Here is a 23,836-nt window from a genome sequence, read left to right as displayed (position 1 = left end):
AAATCGTTGGCAGACCCTCTCAGTAAAACTTCCATTCTCACCTTTTGGGATGTCAACAAAGGAACCAAAGTTAGTATCTGGGATGACTTCTGGATACCAAATCATAAACCCCCTACTCCTAACCTCTATAACTGCCCCTTCATTACGGTGAACCAATTGATATCTAACAATGCATGGAACGAGACTTTGATTCAGCGGTTTTTCAATGAGGAAACAAGCAGGGCTATTCTAAGTATTAACCTTCACCAGTCCGCGGATGACACTATGATATGGACGCTGACCAACTCAGGTAAATTCACTATTAAATCTATGTACAACTACCTGATTTCTGACAATCGGGAAGTAGAGACTATCGATTGGTCGTTTATCTGGAACATTAGAACCATCCCTAGAATTAAACTCTTCCTTTGGAAGTGCTGCACTACTAGTCTTCCAGTTAAAGATAAAATCGGTAAATATATCGGTAACAACTTCAAATGTTCGTTCTGTGAGGAACGGGAAACGTTAGCTCATGTCCTCCTGCACTGCAATTTCGCGAGAGCAGTTTGGTTCCATTTCCACGTAAGAACTGAAGGTCTAGCTTCGGTGCTAGAATGGATTAAGATTTGGCCTTCTCTAGACGATCACACCATGGCGCTGCTCGGCAAAATTATGTGGTTCCTCTGGAAAGCAAGATGCGACAAATGTTTTGGTAAAAATGACAGTAATCCCTCGCAAGTGATAAGGAAGATTCAATGCTATTCTACTAGTGTTCAGGACGATCATAGTCCTATACGGGTGGCCTCTCATCCGACATGGCAACCCCCTCCACAACCCTTCCTCAAAATAAATGTAGATGCATCCTTCAGAAAATACACAGACCCGGCAGGTATAGGCTGCATTATTCACGATTCGAAGGGAGACTTCGTCATTGCTAAGGCGGAATCCATTAGGGGACAGACGGCCGAGGAATGCGAAAGTTTGGCGATACTGAAGGCAGTTCAATGGGCCCAGGAGCTTACCATCGCCCACCTCATCGTCGAAAGTGATAATAACAATCTGATCAACCACATCCACGATAGTACCAAGACCATCAACTGGCAATCTCTGCAGCATATGGTGCAAATCAAAGCTCTCTGCACTAACTTCGAGCAAATCCAATTCCACTATAGTCCGAGAAAGACTAATATTTTAGCTGATGCATTAGCAAAGTGGGTGAGGAAACAAAGGGTCAATCGAACGTGGCACTCGAAGGCTAGCATGAGGAGTGATTTGATGATGTAGCTCTGTTCTTTTCTGTTGCTTGTTTGTGTATTTCAACAAAAAAAAAAAAAAGTTAGAAATTTGAGTTTAGTAACAAAATCGATTTTCTATTGTTTGGTATGACAGTTTACGTGTGAAAGTCAAATCTGTAAAAGGAAAAAAAATAGTGAAAATTACCTAAATAATTTTACCACTTTTTACATGGGAAAATTCACCTATCATAATTTCTTCAATCTTTCTTGTGTAAATCATTCATAACACTCTCTCTCTCCTCTTGTGAAGATAAAGAACGCCCAAATTCATGAATTTGTTATTAATGAATCTAGATTTGATAATAAAAATTAGAAAGAGAAACATCTCTGATCGATGAGATTTCCTGCAGCTTTTTGGGTTGATGGTATTTCCCGATTTGGATCGTTTCTCTTTGGTTTTCCTTAACTTAGATTTCTTTTTACATTGACTTTTTGGTTATTTACTTGTGCGTATAGAGAAATACCATTAACAAAAACAAACTTTTTAAAGCGTTTGAAGTTTATTTTCTATCGAGAAGTTTATGAATTTTTGTTTTAGTTATTTGAAGTGAAACTAGTGATTACTTGCCTGTTCATATATTTTCAATCGAGCTGACGATCATATACTAAACCTTGGGTGGAGAAAAAAGGATTTGGGGAAGAGAAGTCGAAACTCTATAGGTGCCCCTCAAATGCTTAACAGTACATAACCTTCCAAAGGCACTCTCATGGTTTTATTACATTTCTACCAAACATATAAACTTTGATTTCACATTTGAAAGGTATGATTTTCTTTCTGACCAGAAATAACTGGCTTTCACATCCAATCGTCGTCCTACATAACAAACAAACCCTTAGCGACGTGACATTTTCAAATGGCCACCACTTTGGAGAAACAAAGAGATTTTTCGAAAGGTTAGGCCATGAACTCTAATTTTAGCCTCTAGTTAGTTAAAAAGTGTGGTTCTTTTTTCGGGTCAAGGGCAATCCGGTTAATGAGTATTGAGACAATGAACTTAAAATTGAGCTAGTAATGAAAACCGAGAGAGTCAAAAATAAAATAAACGAAAACAGTAAAGTGGAAGAGAAATTTAATATGATACCAAAAAAGTGCACCGTTCGAACCCCTTTGAGTCCTCTTCATCGTTTTGGTTATCGAAGGAGGTGGTTTGGAGCTCTCTCTTTGGATTCTCCCTTCAACAAACAAATCAAAATTGAAGAAACGTGAAACAACTTGAAGAAATCAACACAAAACTCACGATTTTCCTCTGGGTATAAACTTGAAGTAGAATATAATGGATTTTGCAAGAGATTTTCTTCTAGGGCTTGCATTGCGTTTTGCTTTAAATTTGGAAATGTTACGGCACCCTCGAGAGTCAAAGGGGCCCTACAATGGAGTAGGGTGCCAATACAGAGAAGTACAAAAATAGGGGGCACACACAGAATCAAGCATAAGAAACAAGAATCCAAGGCGCATATAAAATGACTATTGTGCCTAGAAGGGTAGAGTTAAATGTTGGACAATTGTTACTCTTTTTTCTCACCTACTCATTATTAGCCTTACCTAATCTCTCATCTACTCAACCTATTGCATTCTACATCCACCAATGTCTTTCTTTAGACAAAGACTTTCTTGCCTCCAGAAGCAATATACCACATATTAGTCATACGTAAGATCAGGTTTGGTTGCTCTAATGTGCAAATCCTGTTCTCATGTTATTAACATGAACGAACATGAACGCCAGAATCTCTTTATTTTTTAGTTGAAATGCCCTCTATGTCATAAATTCTCTCTCTTCATTTGTAAAACTAGTAAAAACACAAAGACATAACCAAAAAGTAAAAAAGAGTAACTTAACGGTCCATTTCAATTACTTAAGAAACCAAACAGTCAACTAAACAAAATATAGGGGGTAAACAGACGAATTAGTCAAATTTAGGAGACCAAATAATAAATAAAATATAGTAAATTCCCATACCAAACTACATGTCTAGATCATACTGACTAGAGATTTCAACTTCAAACATTAAAGAAATTTTTTTTTCTTCCAAATTCATAGATTTCTTTCCTTTTTTGAATGAGTGGTTATAAGAAGAATGTCTAGTTTAAGCTTTCCCAACTTGTTTTCTCTTCTCTTTCTGGGATTTGCTCTGTTTTTCTTCTTCTACAGAAACCAATCTTCTTCTCAACTTCAAAACATGGCAGAACAAACACCTAATTCCATTTATGATTTCACTGTCAAGGTAATCAAAATTTTATTATATGATTATTCTTCTGTTCATTTCCTATTATGGGTATCCCTTAATTCTTCAAATTTTTAAGTTTTTACTAGTTATCTGATCTGAAACTGTTTTGGGTTTTCTTGTGAATTCTGCATCTCAAATTAATGGAAAAATTGATTTTTTTTTTTTTTTGTGGGTGTCTTTTATTTTTGCAGTAAATTGAGTTGTGAGTAATTTGCTCATCACCTGTTTGTTTAATTGTCTTGAATTCTTTGACTCAAATATAATGCAGTAAATGATTGAAATTACTATTATTTAGTTTCATTTTTTTTTCATTTCTTTGCCTTGGTAATTTTTCTGTATTGTTCTTGGATTCATTTGGGTTCTTTGAATTGATTCAATTGAATATAGTACTAGGTTAGCCAATTATGAAATAGTGATTTAAGTAGAAATTAGGGTTTTTAAGATACAGGTTTGTACTACTAACTTTTTTCTCTTTTGAGTTGTTAGATAAATTTGATTAATGAGTTTGTGTGATTTGCTAAACTTGGTTTCACATTAAAATGCAGGATATTCATAACAATGATGTAAGTTTGAGCAATTATGCAGGAAAGGTTCTTCTTATAGTCAATGTTGCTTCGAAATGGTATTTGAATACTTGATTTGATCTAAGTTTTGATTTTAACTACCATTTATACCTCTCTTATTGTTTTTCTTTTTTTCTTCGATTACTCGTGCAAATGGTAGTGTATGTTGATTTTGGGTCTATTTGATTCAGACGATTCAAGTTGATCTAAGTTTGATTGTTTAACTACCATATATGTATCTCGATTCTCACCGATTTTCATTCTTTTTTCCCTCATGTCATCATGTGTTTGTCTCATTGTGTGCAGTGGTCTTACGAATTCAAACTACAAGGAATTGAATGTATTATATGAGAAATACAATAACCAAGGTTGCTGATCGATTATATGTTTTTCGAGTTTGATTTATTAACTGAACTCTTTCTTATGCTTATTAATCGATACTAACTTCTATCGTGGTATTTTTCCGACAGGATTTGAGATCTTGGCCTTCCCTTGCAACCAGTTTGCAGGTCAAGAACCAGGAAACAATGAAGAGATTAAAGAGACTGTGTGCACTAGGTTCAAAGCTGAATTTCCTGTCTTTGATAAGGTATGTCTATTTAACGAATAATTGAACCCCAACCGTAATAAGGAATTCATACTTGTATTGTATGTTTGGTGAAGATGGAGCTCTATCGAACTCTTTGTTAAATATATCTATTGATTTCTCCAGGTTGATGTGAACGGGAAAAACGCAGCACCAATTTACAAGTTTCTAAAGTCACAAAAAGGTGGATTATTTGGGGACGGAATCAAATGGAATTTCACTAAGTTTTTGGTAAACAAAGATGGAAAGGTTATCGTACGATATGCTCCTACTACATCTCCACTCAAAATTGAGGTTCGAGAAACTTAAAACTCTCCCCTGGAATTAATCTTTTATTCTTCGTACAAACAAATATTATATCATCTGACTATTTCTTCTTTCTTCTACTTTCTGCAGAAAGACATCCAAAACCTGTTGGGAGCTTCATGAGTTTATGCTTATGTGAAAATGGTCGGATTTTTTTCGATCGTTCTATGTACGAATAAACGTCAAATTAGTCTTCAGACGAAAGTGAAAAGTTGAGTGGTTATGATCTTTCAGTATGATTTATAAATTACTAAATATTCATTCTAGACTATCAATACTTTCGGGTATAGGGACTTCGTTCTTATAAAATAACTCGGATTAGCTCTATCCAAGTTTGTTGTTAGGAGCCTCTCTGATGCTGTCTTCTATGTGTTCATGTTGCTTGTAATGGTCAGAGAATGATCTAATAGAGTTGATTATATTGATTCACTTACCAAATCTACACCAACAATGGTGAATTTCTCTTGTAGAAAGAAGGTACGTAGAACGGATTGTGGCACTATCCTAGGTATTTCCGCAAGTCCTCGAAATAAATGGGGTGACGGAAAGAATTTTGATCCAAACACTAATCGGTCGCCTATTAGCAGATAACAATGAATGCGCCTAACTTGAGTTTTCCAGTACAATTACTATCCTAATGCTTGTCAAAAAGTTAACATCCTGTTAGGTACCAAAATTTCATGTTTATGCAGTTAAAGTCAGATTCTAATATGAGAATGTCACGTCTCATAGGCCAAAATTTCATGTTTATGCAATTAAAGTTGGAAGATAAATTACGTCATGATTTTGTTAGATGCCGTACATAACATATTTTGTTAGATACAATGATGTTTTTGTACAACGACTTTGCGGCATCAAACAAAAAATAAATAACGTCAATCACATTTTTGTTACTGAACAATTGAATAATGTAGAGTGTAAGATTTAAAATGCATCTAATATGTCCTCCCATACAAACGAGAAATATGTTACAACAGACTTCATTTTTGTTGAAAGAACAGATTTTATGTTTTTTTTTTTTTTTTTTGAAAAATTGACTAAAGGCTTTAAACCCAACAACATGAAAGAGGCTTAAAGTCCGACAATCCAACCGGAGACCTCTAAAGTTCCTCCGGAGTTGTGGAGTTTATCTCAACTCTATCAACCACAGGAGCAACCAAGTGTGACCAGACTTTACGTTAATATAGTGAAGTTTATGCATCAAACATTCGATCCTTGACTTTTGCAAGTAAAAGAAAACCTTGCCCTTATTAACAACCATCTTTGGACGCTAACACCCCTAACATATGCTTGAATTTGACCATAATACCCCTAATGGATATAAACGACTAACTACCTAATGTACTGAAAAATAAAAAACAAAGAAGCAGAGAGAAAAGTTCTCTAGTGAAATGCTTTCTGTTCATGTCCTCCATCGCCATGAAACCTTCAAAATGAGTTTCTCTCACATACCCAAATTTCATCTTCACCTTACAAACTTCTCTAATCAAAACCCTAATTCCCAAACCCCAAAATCTCTTCTAACTCTCATAGATGGTTGTAATAATCTTCAAGAACTGAAACAAATTCATGCCAAATCCATCCTTTCTGGTCTCACTTACAATAATCTATTCTTATCCAAAATCATGGAGTTCTCTTTATCAAATAAAGACCTAAATTATGCTATTAGAATCCTTGATCATACCCACGAACCCGAAATTTTCATTTACAACTCTATAATCAGGAGTTGCTCTTATTCTGAAACTCCAATTCTTTCTCTATCTATCTACAACAAGATGAGAAAATCAGGTAATGTTGAACCAGATAACTTCACATTCCCTTTTATTTTCAGAGCTTGTGCAAAAATCAATGCTTGGGAGAAAGGAAGAGAGATTCATGGATTGATAATTAAAAATGGGTATGATTTAGATAGATTTGTTCAGAGTTCTTTGCTTAATTTCTACTCTGTTTGTGGTGAAATTGATAATGGAAGACGGGTTTTCGATGAATCTGTTGAAAAAGATGTTGTTTTTTGGAATGCTTTGATTGTGGGGTATGTTAGATCAGGTAGGGTTTTAGAAGCTTTTGAGATTTTTCAAGAAATGTTGGAATTCAAAGAGATGAAACCTAATGAAGTAACTTTTTTAGGTTTGATTTCAGCTTGTTTGGTATTAAAAGAAGTTAAATTGGGTAGAGAAATTCATGGTTATATAATGAAGAAAATGGGGTTTATAATAAGATCATATTTAGGAGTAGCTTTAGTTGATTTTTATGTTAAATGTGGAAGATTAAATGATGCAAGTAAACTATTCGAAAAAATGCCTGAAAAGAACATTGTAGTGTGGAATTCTTTGATTTCTACTTATTCACAAAGTGGGTACCCGAGGAAGGCGATTAGTCTATTCAGAGATATGCTAGATTCGAGTATTAGACCCGACAAATTCACTATATCGGGGATTTTATCTGCTTGTGCTCAGATTGGTGCGTTAAATTTGGGCAATTGGGTTCGAGAATTCGCCGAGAAGAACAGAATTTGGGATGTTTTTGTTGGAACTTCTTTAATAGATATGTACAGTAAATGTGGTGAAATTTCAATGGCAAGGGAGTTTTTTTATTCGATGCCTCAAAAAAGTGTTGTCACGTGGAATTCAATCCTTTCGGGTCTTGCTTCACACGGAGAAGCTCAATCTACACTTGGTTTGTTCAACGATATGGTGAAATCGGGCGAGAAACCAGACTCTGTCACTTTTATTGCTGTTTTAAATGCTTGTGTTCATGCTGGTTTGGTCGAAAAGGGTAGAAAATACTTTGATTCGATGATAAATTGTTATGAAATTGAACCCAAAGTTGAGCATTATGGCTGCATGGTTGATCTTCTTGGTCGTGCCGGGTTACTAAAGGAAGCGAAAATGATAATAGAAAAGATGGGAAAGAAGCCTAATGTGATTGTGTGGGGAGCTCTTTTAAGTTCTTGTAGTGTTCATGGTGATATTGAGACAGGTGAATGGGCAGCCCAACATGTTTTGGAGTTGGACCCGACGGATGGCGGGTCATACGTACTTTTGTCGAACTTGTATGCATCTGCCCGAAGATACGACAAAGTTAAAATGGTCAGAGAGATGATGATTCAGAATGGAGTTCAAAAACCACCTGGTCGTAGTATGATTGAGGTAGAAGATGGTGTTCATGAGTTTATAGTTGCAGATAAAGAACACCCAAGAACCGAAGAGATTTATTTAATGTTGGATGGGCTATCCAAGGAACTGAAAATGGCAGGTTATGTACCTACTCATGTTCTTGATGAAGAAAGTTAATTTGGTCATTTAGAGCAAATGATAAAGTTACTAGGCGATGATGTTCACCGGGAACCAATCAATACGGGCCGAGAATACATCAGAGCGTCGGGATAGATTGCTTTGGCAATTTGGTGTATGTCCAGTACTCGGAAACCATCGGGTTGATTGTTCCTGCAACTCTGCAAGAACTTGATGAAAGAAAACATTGCAAGAGCTTAGCTAGCCCCTACTCCTATTGTTACCTAAAGGGAAGGTTCGTGTACAAACTCAGTCCAACATTGCCCAAGAAGCACTTCCAGACCTAAGGCTAGGCCCATTGGATGGGTTCGGCGTCTTGCTGCCTAATTCAAAGAACAAAATGGTTCGTATTGAGACGGGTGTTACAACGACAAAATATGATTTTGTTAGAAAGAGAAGTTTGAGGATCTTGTGTTTTTTCATAGCTACATCTATTAAAGAGGACACAAGGTTCCTCACATGGAGCTTTTATTCAATTCAGTTGTATCCAATATTTGATATTTCCATCCATTTTTTGCCTTCGGAGATTATTAATAGAACTTTTAATGTATCAACTAGATAAACTTCATACAAGTGTTTATTTCATAACAAAACTGATATTAAGCAATACATAATATCTTTCATTTTTGCCGAAAATATTTCCTTATTTTACAGAGCCTGTAAGAGATATTAATGTAGTACTTGATAAATAAACTCGCCATTCTACATCAAGAACTTTCGGATAGTAATTTCATGCTAATTATTCTTCAATTTGGTTTCTCCAGAGTTCAATTATATAGTTCCCCCAGCAACTCCGAATGAAGTCTAGATTTGAATCTTCCACTTCCAAAAATGTCGCCGTCTTTGTTGAAATTTCGTCACAATTTTGCGCAACTTTGGCCGTCGTCCATTTCTGAACATAGAAGCTTCGCAGAAACAATTTATCTAAAAATCTCGTCTTCTTCAACGTAGAGCCTCCGCTAGATGAATTCCTTACCATCAAAATGAAGTAAGACAATGTAGGAATTGTGAACCCTTTCTGGATCAGCCAACATTATTTCTTCGAACACATGCACCAATTCTGATCCTTCATTTCCCCTCTTCTTCCTCATTTCCCCTTTTTAGATCAAGCTCAAATTTTAATGGAGTAATAACTCCAATCATTCTAATAATGCAATCATCATGAGTAAGAAACTACGAATCAAATTTCACGTGTCCCAACCGGACTCGGTTCATCAATTACTTCATATATACCTCGATTAAAAGTTCATGTTCTTCAACGGGACAATACGAGCTTCTCTACTTTTACCTCCTCAAGTTCGACAGTTTCTTCTGAGGTACCTCGGTCCATCCTCTCTAGCAACTCACGCGCCATCTTCCACTTTCCGGCTTTCTGAAATGCACGTTCAAAGACATTCCTTGTGTAAATCGGCAAGTTGATACCCTTCTCAAACATACTGTTTAGTTTTTCATAGGCAGCTTCTAACCGACCCGCCTTGCAATGCTTATGCAAGAGTTGTGCTTCCAATTTCCCTTCCAACTTTCTCGCTAGATCAACCTTTCCGTTTTCTTTCAAAAGGCTATCGACTAAATTATATGTGTGAAAATGAGGACACCACCCCAATCTCAACATATCCATCAACAACCCGTAAGTTGCTTCCCAATTACGCATTCCACCATAACCGTGAATTAATGCAGTATATGTTACATTATCCGGTAAGCACCTTTTCTTGTTCATAATCTCAAAAAACCTCTCAGCTTCTTCCACATTTCCCAATTTACATAACGAACAAATTATAGAGTTATAAATTATCAATTTCGGCTTCAAACGCAAAGAAACCATTCTCCCGAAGAACTTACAAGCTTCTTCAACTTTACGCACATCACACAAAGCTCTAATGACAATCGTATAGCTTTCATCCAAACATGTAAGCTTCTTATCCTCGACAACCTTCAAAACCTCAATAGCTTCATCTATGTGCTTCAATCGACAAAGTTCCGTGATTAGGCGATTTATAATAAACGCACTTGGTAACAAACCCAAACTGTAAATTCCCCAAAAAACTTGAGTTGCAGGTTGTAAAGCTCCGCCACTATTCGAGCTAACGTTAGGAACTAAAATGGTAAAGGGTCTTCGAAAACTAGTAACTCTAACTCTCTCTATCTGTTCTTCTTTCGAGCTTAATGAACAAAGCTCACCAATTAAAATGTTAATGGCAGATCTAGTGGGTATCAAACCAACCCTACCCATTTCATGAAAAACTTCAAAAGCACTCTCTAGTTTACCAAATTTACAAAGACCGACAAGAATATTACTATAAGAGTAAATATCAGGCGATTCGATCCTACTAAAGATCGAAAGAGCAATGTCGATAAGTTCCCCGGAAGATTCCTTCTTACACAACACATAAAGCATATTATTAAACACAAGATTATCTGGTTTACAATTGAATTCTGATTCCATCTCTTTGAACAAAGAAAGAGCTTCTGAAATTCTCCCCTGCCTACCCAAAAACCTAATACAAATCGATATTGTTCGACATGAAACCCTAGTATTACTAGAAGATGCAGTCTTCAATAGACATTTCATATCATCAAAAAGTTTCCTCCTGCCTAAAAAATCAGCCATGTATTCAATCACAGAATCATCAAAACAAAACCCTAACTGAAACCCAGCCCAAGAAAAGAAATCTAAAGTATTTTTCCTCCCTAAATGTCTATAATTCCTCAAAATTGATAAAACTAGGTCAGAATTTAGCTTGTTTTTGAAGTCTTTAAGCAAAGAGTCGAGATTTCTTGTTTGTTCATTTGAATTTGAGAGTATATAACAAATAGAAACAACATCAGGAGATGAAATTTCGAAGATTTCTGAAGAGAATGCTTTTGGTTCATACCTGTATTCATTAGTAATTGGTGCAATTCGACGATTGATCCGATCACTGACTGGTCTGTCATTTCTGCTGATTTTAGGGTTTCTAGTAGGAAATTTTGGGTTAGGGTTTGAAGAAAATGAAGAAGAAGATAGGAGGTAGTATGGGTGTCTGAATAAACTTGTAGTGACAGAGAAAACTCCATTTTTACACAGTCGGAGCATGGAAAGGTAAACTGGAGAGAAATAGGGGAGGAATTTAGTGGCGGGAGAACTCTTTATTTTTTCCATATTCTTTTCATTATACATCTTACTTATCTTACACTCCGTTAACACTCGATTGGAATGTCCTGAAATACCTCTTTTTACTCTGACTAAATTGATGTAATATCACTCAAATAGATAACCCTAAGTTGAAACAAATGCCTTCATCAAAAAAAAAAAAAAAAAAAAAAAGTTGAAACAAATGAAATTTAGTGATCGGGCCATGTTATAGGAATGGTAAATTGATAAGAATTTGTGAAAAAGTAGTGTTAGCGAAATAAACGAAACGTTTTCTACCATATGAAGAGAACCTGTTGAGCAAGGTTTGTGATACAAGAAATAGTTGAGTCTATGAATTTTTCTCGGTCAGAAGTTGTTTTTATTATGGAGTAGATGTTAGTTGTCATTCTTTATCTTTATTTTAGAAATTTCTTTTCGAGATGTTTTAGTTTTGTGAAAATCATATCATTACGAGTGATTAATATAAAGCGAGCCTATAGTATTAGTGATTGAGCTAGATTTTGATTGTTCCTCATGAAGACATTACATCTATGCTCTCTTACAATCTGTATAGAAGTTGTCTACTATCTCCACAGATGCTCTATTAAAATTGGAATACAAGAAGAGTATATGTAGAGTTAGACGTGACTCTACATTTTACGTAAATGAAGTTATCCTATTTGTTGTGTTATTGTCGTAATCATCATTATCACTATTTATTTTGTTGAAAGATCATTATCGTTATTTAAGTGGAGTAATCTAAATCACTTTCGTAACTTAAATTACATTGTCTTTACTAGCATATATCTAAGTCGTTGTGATAATTAACTCAACATCCATGTCCCAATCTGAATTAGTTGTGTCATCTCTAATCTCTTTACAAGTTCACCTATTAGACAATTTAGAGGAGTTTTAACTAATTGTTCTACTTATACATAGATGTTTACATTAAGTGTTGGAATTCCACTCTTTTTAAGTAACTTAAAAGGTAAAAATTAGAAGCTCGAATTTCTATTACTCTTTGAAATATTGTTTTGGGTTGTCAGAACCATGGTTTAGTTATCTGGGTTGCTCGTAATAATATCTATCTCAACATTTACAAGCTTCCTAACTTTTAATGGAAATTCAGACTTCTTTTCTCCAAATGTCGGAAGCCTCATTTGAATATTATAATCTATTACTCTTGAAATATTGTTTTGGGTTGTCAGAACCATGGTTTAGTTATCTGGGTTGCCCGTAATAATATCTATCTCAACATTTACAAGCTTCCTAACTTTTAATGGAAATTCAGACTTCTTTTCTCCAAATGTCGGAAGCCTCATTTGAATATTATAATGTTCGAGAATTCCATTTTATGTACACTAATTTCTTCCAAAGACGTGCATATTAAATTTATGTCTTCTCATGTTCATACTTACCAAACAAATCCATAGTCAATGCCCAACTAGATTAAATTAACAAGAACTAAATAATAAAAAGTAGCTTTTTTTTTTATGAAGAGAAAATAATAAAAAGTAGCTTAAAATAATCATTCTTCCATTGACTCTCAATGGAGGTTCTAGAACAAAATTAGAAAACTGAAGGGGTTCACATTGTCAAATCAACATAAAAACAGTTGTGCCCTCGCCCCTATCAGAGAGGGTATCGTCATCCTTTTTTGCTTATGATAGGTTCGTTAAATTTAGAGGTAATTAAAGTAAGTTGACAAAATTAAAGACTAAATTATTAACTAACAAATGGTAGCTCGGTTAAGGTCTTGTTTTAAGAGTATAAACTCAATAGTTATTGTGCTTATCACATTTTATTGTCTTTGTAATAACTTTCCTACTCAATTTCTTAATTAAAAAAAAAAAGACTAAATGAGTTGACAGAAAGAAACCATTTTTCCTCAAGGCAAGTAGTAATTATTAATTTTAATTGTGACCCAAAATAATTGTGTGAAATGGATCAAACACCAAATCCCCTAATTTGTTGAGAATATGCCATTATAATATTTTTCCTTAAGATCCTTGGTTGGCTGGCAGTCTATATAAAATAGAAAGAGGAAAGATTCTAACAATAATTGAAGAAACAATTAAATATTACAAAGTCCAGATGATCTAAGTCTTTGGACAGTGTGTATGAAATCTACAAGTAGAGGGAGACTATCTCAAGGGATCCTACCAACTTGTGGAAAAAAATAAATTAATTGTGGAAGAGGATCCACAATTATCACACCTATATTTATTTTTGTGGCTAAAAGACTTAAAACTTGAGATCTATGATCTCTATCCTCTCTTTTTTTTTGTTGAACTCTATGATCTCTATAGTCTTGATTGTGAGAATAGTTCCACATGGGAGTCTGGGTAACTAGCAACCAAGAATATAAAGTATAGGTCATCTCCACTCATTGCCAATTGATTTTGAGTTGGATGACCACAAATTTAACATGGTATTAGAGCTAGGCCACACATGATAGGCTTAAAAGTCACACGTGCTCCATGTCACCCGTAAAGTATAGGTCCTCTCCAGTGAAGAAGAGACTAATGTTCGATCTTATGGTCAAAAAAAGGAAAAACTCCACACCCTTGGAGAGCTTAAACCTCAAACACAAGTATCTAAGACTGAAATCATGAACACCAAATCTTACGTATTACTCACACATATCCAACTGAAGGTGAAGAACAAATGATAGATAGATAGATAGATAGATAGAAAAGAAAGAATAGAATTTTTATTGATAAACTTAATTTGAATACAATCATCATACAATATATATATCTAGCTCAAGTACATTATGTCATACTCCAGTGGGTATTTTGTTAAACTTCAATCTCAATCTAAACCCCTTCTTCTTCTTCTTCCTTGTTCTTTGAGACAGATCCAAACCCACCATCATCGTCTACTTCGTTCTCTCAACGATATAAACTAATAGGAGCTATTATAATCGGGCAAAGTACTTATTGTGAACAAAAATATGCAGAGTGAAATATTATTGATGTACCGACGATTAACCCATTTTATCTTCGACTCGTTGATAGCTATGATAATATGTGAGTGATTAGCTGCATAATCTAACAGTACATGCCACTGCTTGTGCCCAAAATTTCAACCTTGCTTTAACTTCCTCTGGATGATCCCCTGAACATATACATGATATACAAATGGTTAAGATGGTGCTACTTCCGAGCTCGAAAACTAGAATTAAATCATAGCAGAAAGTAAAATCATGGACTTCAATATCAGAAACTTGATAACCCAGACATCAATTCTATTTACAAATGGAAAAATGTTTAAGAACTAGCTTGATTGTTATAAATACACAAAGTATAGAAGATGAAGATCATCCCCAGATAGACTAATGGTATAATGAAAACAAAGATCAGACCTAATGCCATGAATTTTAACTGAATATGTACATTTGGGATTGAGAAATCTTAGGTCAATCCTAAAAATTTAACAGCTTTAGGATCTAACCCACATTTATAAACATATTGATGAACCAAAAGTGACAATTTTGGTCAAATTTAGTTAAAAAGAGCTAATTATTGATTAGAAATAAATCAAATTTAGAGTTACCCAGATCAAATTGAAAGCTCAGAAGCACATTGTGGGTAAAAAAAAAGGGTAATTCAACAGTTCTAAATCATAAAGCAATCTACTTTAACAATTATCGAAAATTAGGGCAAGAATGGATCAGAAGATTCATGGCCTATTTGGGAAATTTATTCACCAAGTTCAAAACTTTAGCAACTTACCAGGACTAGAAATCTTCCAATTAGCAATAGGAGCCGGAGAAGAAGTGGTTTCAGGCGTCATTGTTGAAGTTTCAGGGGATTTCTGATGTTCATCCATAAATCTCTGACTCATTGAGTAACAAAGTTCAAGAGCTGGTAATGTATTACAAAGTTCAGGAATTTCTTCATAATTAAAACCAAACCCTAGATCTACACAACCTTTTAGTTCATCAAGATCTTCATCTGTTAAACTCATTGTTCTTGAAACCCCTTTTGATCCTCCTCCATTTCCTCCTTGTTCTTGATCTTCATCATCACCTCCTTCAATATAACAACCTTCAAGGTAAACTTGATTTTTCTTTTTCTTCTTTAATGACCATGGATCGTTTGAATTATTTAAATGGGATTTTGGGCTATTTTCATCTGAGATTTCTAGGGTTTCTTCTAAATTAGGGTTTCTACTTTCTTCTCTATCATATGCTAAGCTCCCCATCTCTACTTTCTCTCTCAAAGACTCTGTGTGTTTCTCTGTTGTGAGAGCTGGAACTCTTCTTTTTAAACCTTGTATGGCGGTGGAATCATTTATGGTATGTATGTATGTATGTATGTATATGTGATGTATGTATGTATGTATGTGATGACATGGATATGTACAGCTGTACAAAAACAAAATGACATAATCAGTGGGACCGTTTTCAGTTTAACCCTAGCCAATTGCTTGTTTCGGCTTGGAACCTAAAAAGACAGATTTACCCTTAACAAACCTAGAATGTTCGGATGCAATTATAATTGTATCCTTGTCCCATTAGAGGATAAGCTATCTCAACTCTTATCCTCCCAATTCACAAGGAGATAGAAGAGATGCATTAGCATAGCATGTGGTTTTCTGATAATTGAATAAGAAGACAAGATAATGATCACAAATATTGTAGTCAGGTAATGGCAATCTTTATTGTCGTCTTTTTGTTGATGTAAATATGTTGATACTAGCTTATGCACTATCTAAACGAGCAAGAATTTATAGAGTATAAACTATCTAGCTGATCAAATATACGATGTTTTTGTTAAATTGGTATGACTTATGAGAATGGGGTGTATAAGAGTAAGTTTTACGCATTTACAAATGCACTTTGTTGTAGTTAATGAATGACTCGGTTTTATTAAAAAAATGAAAACAGTTATAAACTTACGCATAGTAAATATTATATTGTAGTCGATTTCAAATGAAAATTTTATAAAACTATTATTTGTAACATATTACTCTCTCTAAATAGGATATAACTCATCTACATGGTGGTTGTAGTGGACTGGATGTTGGTGGACTCTCGAGAACGCAATGTCTAGTATCACTCTTTTAAGTAATTTACACTAGTGATGGATATTTGGAGACATTAAGTTCGTAGACATTATGCATTACTAACATTTTCTTCAAGAAATTTTTTAATTATAAAAGAACATTTTAAACAAAATAATAATAATAATACATTATTTACCAAGAGTTAGAGGCACGCTGACAATTCAATAAAAAAAATTATATTATAATTATTATCTCATTTAGTACATTCTCGTAATAGACTGCAAGTCGACTTCAACGAACTCAATAGATGGAGCCCTAAACACTACACGAGCTAAGCTACACTTTTACGTCATAACACTATGGTTTAAGCTTTTTTTTTCTTACACATTCACTGCCTTTTTCCTTTGTTGCTTATTTGACTGTCATAACCTCCTTGGCTATTTCATGGTGTTCCATGACTTCCCGGCTCTACTAGTCTTCTCGATGACTCTCAACTCCTATCTTCTATTTGTATGCCCATCTACTTGGAGTGTTGCACTGACATTAAGTTGTTGGTGACCACATAACAACTTTCTAGCTATGTAAATCTATCCATCATATAATTTTATAAAAAAAACAATTCAAAAATCTTTATACGCATCATGTGATCATGTCCAACCCAATGCTTCAAACACAATAAGACAATTCAAACAGGGTAATGATAAAGTTACAAAGGATCTTGACAAAAAAAAGTTCACAGCTGATGTTGCGGTTGTAGTTTCGAAATTTTGACCCAATCTAGACTGTTGAGAGATGAATATCACAACCGCCACATCAGCTGAAAACTTTCTTTTGTAAAAATCCTTTGTAACTCTAGCATTTTCCATTCAAATATTTTAATCAAATGCCTTAGACATTCGTGGATATTTGAATGATCATCAATGGTCCTATCCACCAACCCTAGAAGTATTTGTTTTGCACAATACAATTTTTATCCAATGGATGACTCCTTAATAAAAGAAATTACACGAAACTTTTTGTTTGTAAGTCAATATGACGACTCATATTAAGAAGCCCCATATTTTCGGGGTTTTAGTTAGTAGTTTTATTATTTTAATGTTAAGAAAACTTAAGAAATGACGTACTTGATGATGATTAAAAGTGATCGAAAATTTTAACTTGTGTTATCCATCCGCGCTAAATCAAATATGTATATATATTATTCCATTTTTCTTTAAATATATGGATGCTAATCTCTATATCTTATTTTTTTTGTCGAAATGGACTAAATGAACCGATAACCAAGGAGACTTAAAGTCCAACAACATACTCAAAATTCTATAAACTCTAACTAACTTATTTTATTTATACCTTAACAATTAAAATTCAATAACCACATAATCCACCTCTTCTAAAAATCGAATATAGAACGTCCAGATTTTTAGAATACTTACATTACCAACTGAACTATCACTTGTTTGCGAGATACTAGTCTTTATCTCTCTATGCATTTCATGATCTCGTGAATAACTCTATACAATAATACAAAAATCATTATACATGCCAGCCTAGAGAATAAATTTGGACGGGCAATCTAGAGACAGAGCAATGAATAAAGGGACATTATTGTCATTTCAATAAAAATTCCTGAGTTATTCAAGAAAGGAGAAATATTGTCAGACCGAAACACGAATGAGTAGGTTTTGTTTCCTCATCTCCACAAAAAACCCAGTGTAGTGGGGACCATAATAATTAATTTTACTTCTCCAATCATAATCACTTACGTGTCTCTGAAAGCTACTCTATGGGGACCACCACGTGCTTATCTCCTGAACTGGACTGTAGATTGCCACGTATCCTTTTTCTGATACGTGACGTCATCGATTAAAGATAGGGAAATTTGGCCAAAACTCCCTGAAAACTTTGGCCTTTGGTTAAAAAGGATTGGACAATTTTTTATGGGCTTCAGCTCCCTGTGGCATTTTTGTAAATTATCTAATATAGGGAAAAGACAAAACTGACCTTATTGCAAACTAGTTTGCAAACCAGTTTGCAAACCAGATTGCAAACTAGTGCAAACCAGTTTGCAAATCAGTTTGCAAAGCTTTGCAAGGCAAACCAGATTGCAAACCAGTTTGCGAATCAGTTTGCAAATCAGTTTGCAAAGCTTTGCAAGGCAAACCAGATTGCAAACCAATTTGCAAAGTAGTGCAAACCAGTTTGCAAATCAGTTTGCAAACTAGTTTGCAAAGCTTCGCAAAATCAAACCCTAACAAAATAAGTAACTAAGAAGTAAGATTATATAAAATGTGAGGGTTTTTGGAAAATTTGAGGGTGTTTCTAAAATTTTCCTTTATACAAAGGTCAATTCAGGTATACAAAATTAAGGGATTTTTAGAATTGTCCTTCAAGCCTATTTCCAAACTTTTCATGGTGCCTAGAAGGAAAAAAAGATAACTTGTCTTTTTGACAAAAAAAAACAAAAAATTGGGTCTCCAGCCCAATTTCCTGTTAAAGATATGTGGATCTAGCAAAACCGACCAAATTATTTTACGGGTCATCATTGACCCGGAATGTCACTTTTTAATTTGGATTGGACCCACTATATGGATCAGAAAGATCCATTAAAATATTCGAATCTTGAATGGTATCTGACTTTCTGTTAGATGATTGTCTTCTATTTTTGAGAAGGAAAATGGGACTCCAATGAACCGCATTCTAGGTTGAGTTCTTATAGCATCTCCAATGGGACACTCAATCTCTAACACTTAGAGTACCACATATGACTTTTTGGAGTTTTTGTTAAAAAATCATCTCCAATGGAACACTTTGTTAGACACTCTATTAGGAGTTGGACACATTTATTATAGAGTGTCTAGAGAGAGAAACTCTAAAATGAGAGTGTCTACTTGAGACTCTCTAAGTGTTACTTTATAATTTCAACCAATAGAAAACTTTGCTTTTCAACTACTTTTTATCTATTGAATTGAAGAGGGACATGTGTATTAAGTAAGAGATTTTAGAGATCTCCATTGAAGACCAAATAAATGTAGAGTGTCTCTATATTGACACTATGAAAGAGAATCTTTATTTGACACTTGACAACTAGATTTTTAGAGTGTTTATTAAGAGTGGTCCATTGGAGATGCTCTTAGTGAAGGCCGTGAAACTTTATATATTTAGAGAGAAAAACACATGTTTCGATGGAGATACAAATCCATATACACAAAGTATTTCAATATTTAAAATGTTCCGAAATAAATATTGATATCGATACGATGTGATAGCGCGATATATAACTGAATTATTACTGGTCTAAAGCCTACACAAACTACTACTACTTTAATTATACCAAAGTTCAGTTTTTCTGGATTTTCACTTCCGTGAGATTGAACTTGGGATCTCCGCATTGCGGAGTAGATGCACTTACCAATTGGACTACCAGCTGATGGATATTGTTGATTACTTGATAAGTCATGATGATTAGTAATGAATTAAACAAAATCTCTTAACTATGACGTTAGAGTGGATACATTCCCAAACCCTGAATAGGTAAATGTAGAGGTGATATTTCAAGCATAACTTTGATTGTCTTAAATATTTTGATTAATTGATAATGAACAAATTTATTGCTTCTCTTACCACTAGATACTTCATGTAAAATAGTTCAACAAAAAAAAAAAGATATTTCATGTAAAATGCTTGCATGTTCTTACTGAAATGTCTTGTTTTTTTTTTTGTGAAGAAGTGAAATGTCTTGTTTGGTTGGTTGAAATTTGTTTCATCTAAAAAATGAATTTCATATTTTTTTTGTGGTGGGTCTACACATTTGTTCACATTAAATTATCAACACCCACTTGCTTTGTGTAGATAAAGACATTTCATGACCACTTTTCAAAAGTTTTTTTTTTTAGTTAGCTTCTCTAAAGTAGTTAAATAAAGGGTTATTTTTTAAGTCCAAAATGAACATTGGAAACTAAAAAGAAATTTGATAGCTTAATTTGTGGACTATGTGAATTAAATTCTTTTTCAGATGGTTTTGTTATGTAATTTAACGAGAATGGTGGTCGGTGTTAAGCCTAAAAGGAAATACATTTACGTCCATATCTTTTAATATCATCCAACACACTTGAAGTGTCAAAATACTTTGTCGAATAAAGATGTGACAGTGCAAAAAAAAAAGACTTGGAAAAAAGGTCCTCATGATATTAGTCCCTAGATTAAAATCTACATCTTTACTTAATGCAGCAATAAAATGTTTTCACCAAACAAATTGTCTAAATCTAATATTTAGTGTAAGACACTTTCGATGTGAGACTAAACTAATAACTTAAAAATATAAAGTGTGTGAGAATTGAACTTAAAAACTCTCGATGACGATAAATTCAGAATGTTTAGAGCTTATTTAATTGATCATGAATTTTTTGTGAAGATAATATGCGTGGGACTACTACTAGTTTACCCGCCTCACACATTTAGTGTTCTCTGATCGGATCAATGCGGAATGAAACAACATGTAACCATAGGACCTATATATCTTTGAATACAATGAGGAATGAAACCAATTTACATCTTATTTTGTTGGTTTATACGCAATCCACATCCAGTCTATTATCCAATTAGATAAATCTTAGTTTACACACAACACACCCATACCTTATCCTCACCTTTCTTCAAACTTTAAAGGATCTATGATCTCATATCCCAATTATATTTCTTTTGTATCGTCTCAACAATGTCTAATTTAAGTAACACCCAAACTAAAAAGAAATACGTTAACGAGTTTACGAACAAACTGGGATGTCTGAATCCATCTAAGGACTCTTCACATGACACGCTAACACGAAACAAAAGTCTACAATATTATTCACACAAATATTTACAATTGTATATCTCAAACTCTAACCTTCATATTTTCTATCAAACTCATTCATTAGGTTACCTAACAAGTAACAAGATTTGGTAGTTCAACAAAAAAAAAAAAAAAAAAAGTAACAAGATTTGGTTTGCAATATTATTAAAATTTGGTGAGGTGTGAACAGTGAGAAAGCTATATAAAAACAACATTTGGTGGAGTCTAAAGATTAGATCAACAGATTCAAGTTATAGAAGACAATATTATAATCACAAATTAGTGATAATCTTTTGTTTATTTTAATCATCATTTAGAAATGTTATTTTTATCACGTGTCTACCTAAATGTACACAAAAAAAAAGAACTAGAAAATATAAACTCGCTTTTAGTCTTATATTTGTATCTCCAGCTTAGCTAGGGGTGGGAATCGGGCGGGTATGGGCACCCGCGGGTAATTCTGAATCGGGCTCGGGCGGGTCGGGTAAGTTTCTCCTCTACCCACTCGGGTTCTCGGGCGGATTCGGGCGGGCTTTTCTGAAATCTCCTATGATCAAAGCCCGCCCAAGCCCACTAAAGCATCGGGCAAGTCGGGCTTCGGGCAAATCGGGCATCGGGTTTCTTTATCTGATATTTTTCTACCAGATCAGGAAACTCTAGAAATTTGATATTGTTCAAATAAGCTTCTCTAAACAAATTGATACCAAATCTTTACAAAACTTATAAATCAAGAATGAAAGAAATACTCAGATTTCGTAACATAAGAAATCAACAACTGATATAGATCTATATATGCAAACATGAGACTTGGTTGTCTTCCATTTTTTTTCTTGTCTTTGTATGTTCCATTAGTTTTCTTTGTTCTTCCTTCACATCAAAATAATCTTAAAATTTGACCACTACATATAGATGGAAGATGATCCCAATAACTTATTTAATAAAGAAGAAGGTTGGCACAAGAAGGTCTAGTAAATAAGAGAGAAACGGCTAGAGAGACAACGTAGATTCTTTTTCTCTCTCTATGCTACCGAATTTTTTCAGATTCAATGTGGTAAACTATTAGGGTTGCTTCAATGTGTAGTTTATATATCTTGGGAGAAACCTTAAATCTACTTTGGGCTTTATAGTGAAGTATAATCGACACTCAAAGTGATTGGCATCTATAGGCACCCGTCGGGTGAGCATATCGGGCTCGGGTATGGGCGGGGTGGCGGGCAGAGCTTTTCACCCGAGCCCGCCCGCGAAAAATCATCGGGCTGGGCGGGTAGTACCCATCTTCGGGCGCGGGCGTCCATGGACATTGTCGGGCGCGGGTAAACGTGACGGGTATCGGGCTTTCGGGTAGAATTCCCACCCCTAAGCTTAGCTAAAGCTATATTTTATTCATAGAATTAAAAAATTATAATCACAATATCACTGATATTTTACGGTTTTTTTCCCACTAAGATTATATTAAGATTATATCAATAATATATATATTAAGTAAGCGGCTGAGCAATTTAAAATACAGACTGTAACACCAAAATCACGACCCTTTTAGAGAGAGAGAAATAGCTTTTGGCTCTTTTTGTAGTAAATAAATCCAGCTGGGAGCTTAGTTGTCAAATTTGGTGGGTTCATCTAATCTTGTCATGATGTCTATTCATCTATGCATGACCATGCATGGGGAATCATGGATTGGGTTCTGATGGACAGATGGTATGGGTTATGTCATGAATCATGATGATGGATGTATCAGAGAGTGGGACCCATACATAATCATAATCTTCCAAGTAGGGAAAAATAGGTGAGAGGGTGAATTTTTTTTTTTTTTTTTTGTTGAAAGGGTGAGAGGGTGAATTGAAGAAGAGTATTTGGAGAGAGACAAATACAAATCAACTAACAAAACAACGTGAGTGGTCGTCCTTCAATTATTTGTTTCAATAATTAAGCAAAGGAGGGAAAGATCCAATCTTGCATCTATTTTCCTCCTATTCAATTGAGAGAGAAACAAAGACATAAATATGGCTAGACCTTTATATCTATTTGTTTTATTTAATGTGAAATTAATATTTAGCCGATAGCTTATTTGAATCTGATAATATTTCGGTATCGGTGGTTTTCTAGAAAAAACATTTATGTTTCAATATTATTTGCAGGACTATAGGGGGTCAGACATGGGGTTTGGAGGTACCTAGACACTAAGGAAAAAAACATTTATGTTTCAATATTATTTGCAGGACTATAGGGGGTCGGACATGGGGTTTGGAGGTACCTTCCTTAGTGTCTAGGTTGTGATTTTGATGTAGTAGGATGAATTTTCGTGGCGTGTCCATACTCACACAACGACTTTTAATTATTTTATAAAGAGATGCGAGTTAATCGATCTCCCATTGGTTGGTGACTCATTAACTCCAAAAATCATATGAAAATATCAAAAACTGAGTTCGTTCGGTCTTCCAGTGGTTGGTGGCTCATTAATTCCAAAGCAACCATATGAAAATATCAAACAATGGGTCCTTAACTTGACCAATTCTCGCAGTATACTCAGAAGATATAGATCACCATTTTTACTCAATAAGATAGCGGGTGAGTGACTGGATCATCATCATATACTAGTTGCTCACATAGGGAACTTGCTCTAAGCTATCAT

The 23,836-nt window shown here is 34.5% G+C and overlaps 3 protein-coding genes and 1 pseudogene across 3 annotated transcripts; 2 read left to right on the top strand and 2 right to left on the bottom strand.

Annotated features, from left to right (window-relative positions):
- The first annotated feature begins 3,238 nt into the window (after positions 1-3,238).
- LOC147559815 (putative glutathione peroxidase 2) lies at positions 3,239-5,384 on the top strand. Its single transcript, XM_086661756.1, has 6 exons — positions 3,239-3,497; positions 4,046-4,122; positions 4,370-4,431; positions 4,534-4,652; positions 4,776-4,943; positions 5,046-5,384. Exons 1-6 carry the CDS (start codon positions 3,351-3,353, stop codon positions 5,076-5,078), a joined length of 606 nt encoding a protein of 201 aa, XP_086517882.1. The 5' UTR covers positions 3,239-3,350; the 3' UTR covers positions 5,079-5,384.
- Positions 5,385-6,580: 1,196 nt separating this feature from the next.
- Positions 6,581-8,248, top strand: LOC147559814 (pentatricopeptide repeat-containing protein At1g08070, chloroplastic pseudogene; annotated as a pseudogene).
- A 564-nt stretch (positions 8,249-8,812) lies between these two features.
- On the bottom strand, positions 8,813-11,387 carry LOC147559813 (uncharacterized). The gene is made up of 2 exons (XM_086661755.1): positions 11,122-11,387; positions 8,813-10,840 (listed from the first exon to the last, which is right to left on the bottom strand). The coding sequence occupies exons 1-2, from the start codon at positions 11,300-11,302 to the stop codon at positions 9,504-9,506; spliced, it is 1,518 nt and encodes a 505-aa protein (XP_086517881.1). The 5' UTR covers positions 11,303-11,387; the 3' UTR covers positions 8,813-9,503.
- A 2,666-nt stretch (positions 11,388-14,053) lies between these two features.
- On the bottom strand, positions 14,054-15,900 carry LOC147559812 (uncharacterized). Its single transcript, XM_086661752.1, has 2 exons — positions 15,098-15,900; positions 14,054-14,480 (listed from the first exon to the last, which is right to left on the bottom strand). The coding sequence occupies exons 1-2, from the start codon at positions 15,567-15,569 to the stop codon at positions 14,401-14,403; spliced, it is 552 nt and encodes a 183-aa protein (XP_086517878.1). The 5' UTR covers positions 15,570-15,900; the 3' UTR covers positions 14,054-14,400.
- Between the last annotated feature and the right edge of the window lie 7,936 nt (positions 15,901-23,836).

This window comes from Eschscholzia californica, unplaced genomic scaffold (assembly GCF_041429995.1).
Source record: "Eschscholzia californica isolate CP2 unplaced genomic scaffold, dmEscCali1.0.p SCAF_2, whole genome shotgun sequence".
Taxonomy (NCBI): Eukaryota; Viridiplantae; Streptophyta; class Magnoliopsida; order Ranunculales; family Papaveraceae; genus Eschscholzia; species Eschscholzia californica.
The sequence above is the reverse complement of the archived record's forward strand: the minus strand, read 5'-3'. Positions and strand labels throughout refer to the sequence as shown.

Excerpts from the sequence above, each read along its gene's own strand:
- LOC147559813 (XM_086661755.1), bottom strand. The coding sequence starts at position 11,302 with ATGGAGTTTTCTCTGTCACTACAAGTTTATTCAGACACCCATACTACC. Across the intron at positions 10,841-11,121 it reads CCAATTACTAATGAATACAG|GCAGGAGGAAACTTTTTGAT; the intron begins GTATGAACCAAA and ends CTGATTTTTTAG.
- LOC147559812 (XM_086661752.1), bottom strand. The coding sequence starts at position 15,569 with ATGGGGAGCTTAGCATATGATAGAGAAGAAAGTAGAAACCCTAATTTA. Across the intron at positions 14,481-15,097 it reads TTGGAAGATTTCTAGTCCTG|GGGATCATCCAGAGGAAGTT; the intron begins GTAAGTTGCTAA and ends GTATATGTTCAG.
- LOC147559815 (XM_086661756.1), top strand. The coding sequence starts at position 3,351 with ATGTCTAGTTTAAGCTTTCCCAACTTGTTTTCTCTTCTCTTTCTGGGA. Across the intron at positions 4,653-4,775 it reads AATTTCCTGTCTTTGATAAG|GTTGATGTGAACGGGAAAAA; the intron begins GTATGTCTATTT and ends TGATTTCTCCAG. Across the intron at positions 4,944-5,045 it reads CATCTCCACTCAAAATTGAG|AAAGACATCCAAAACCTGTT; the intron begins GTTCGAGAAACT and ends TACTTTCTGCAG.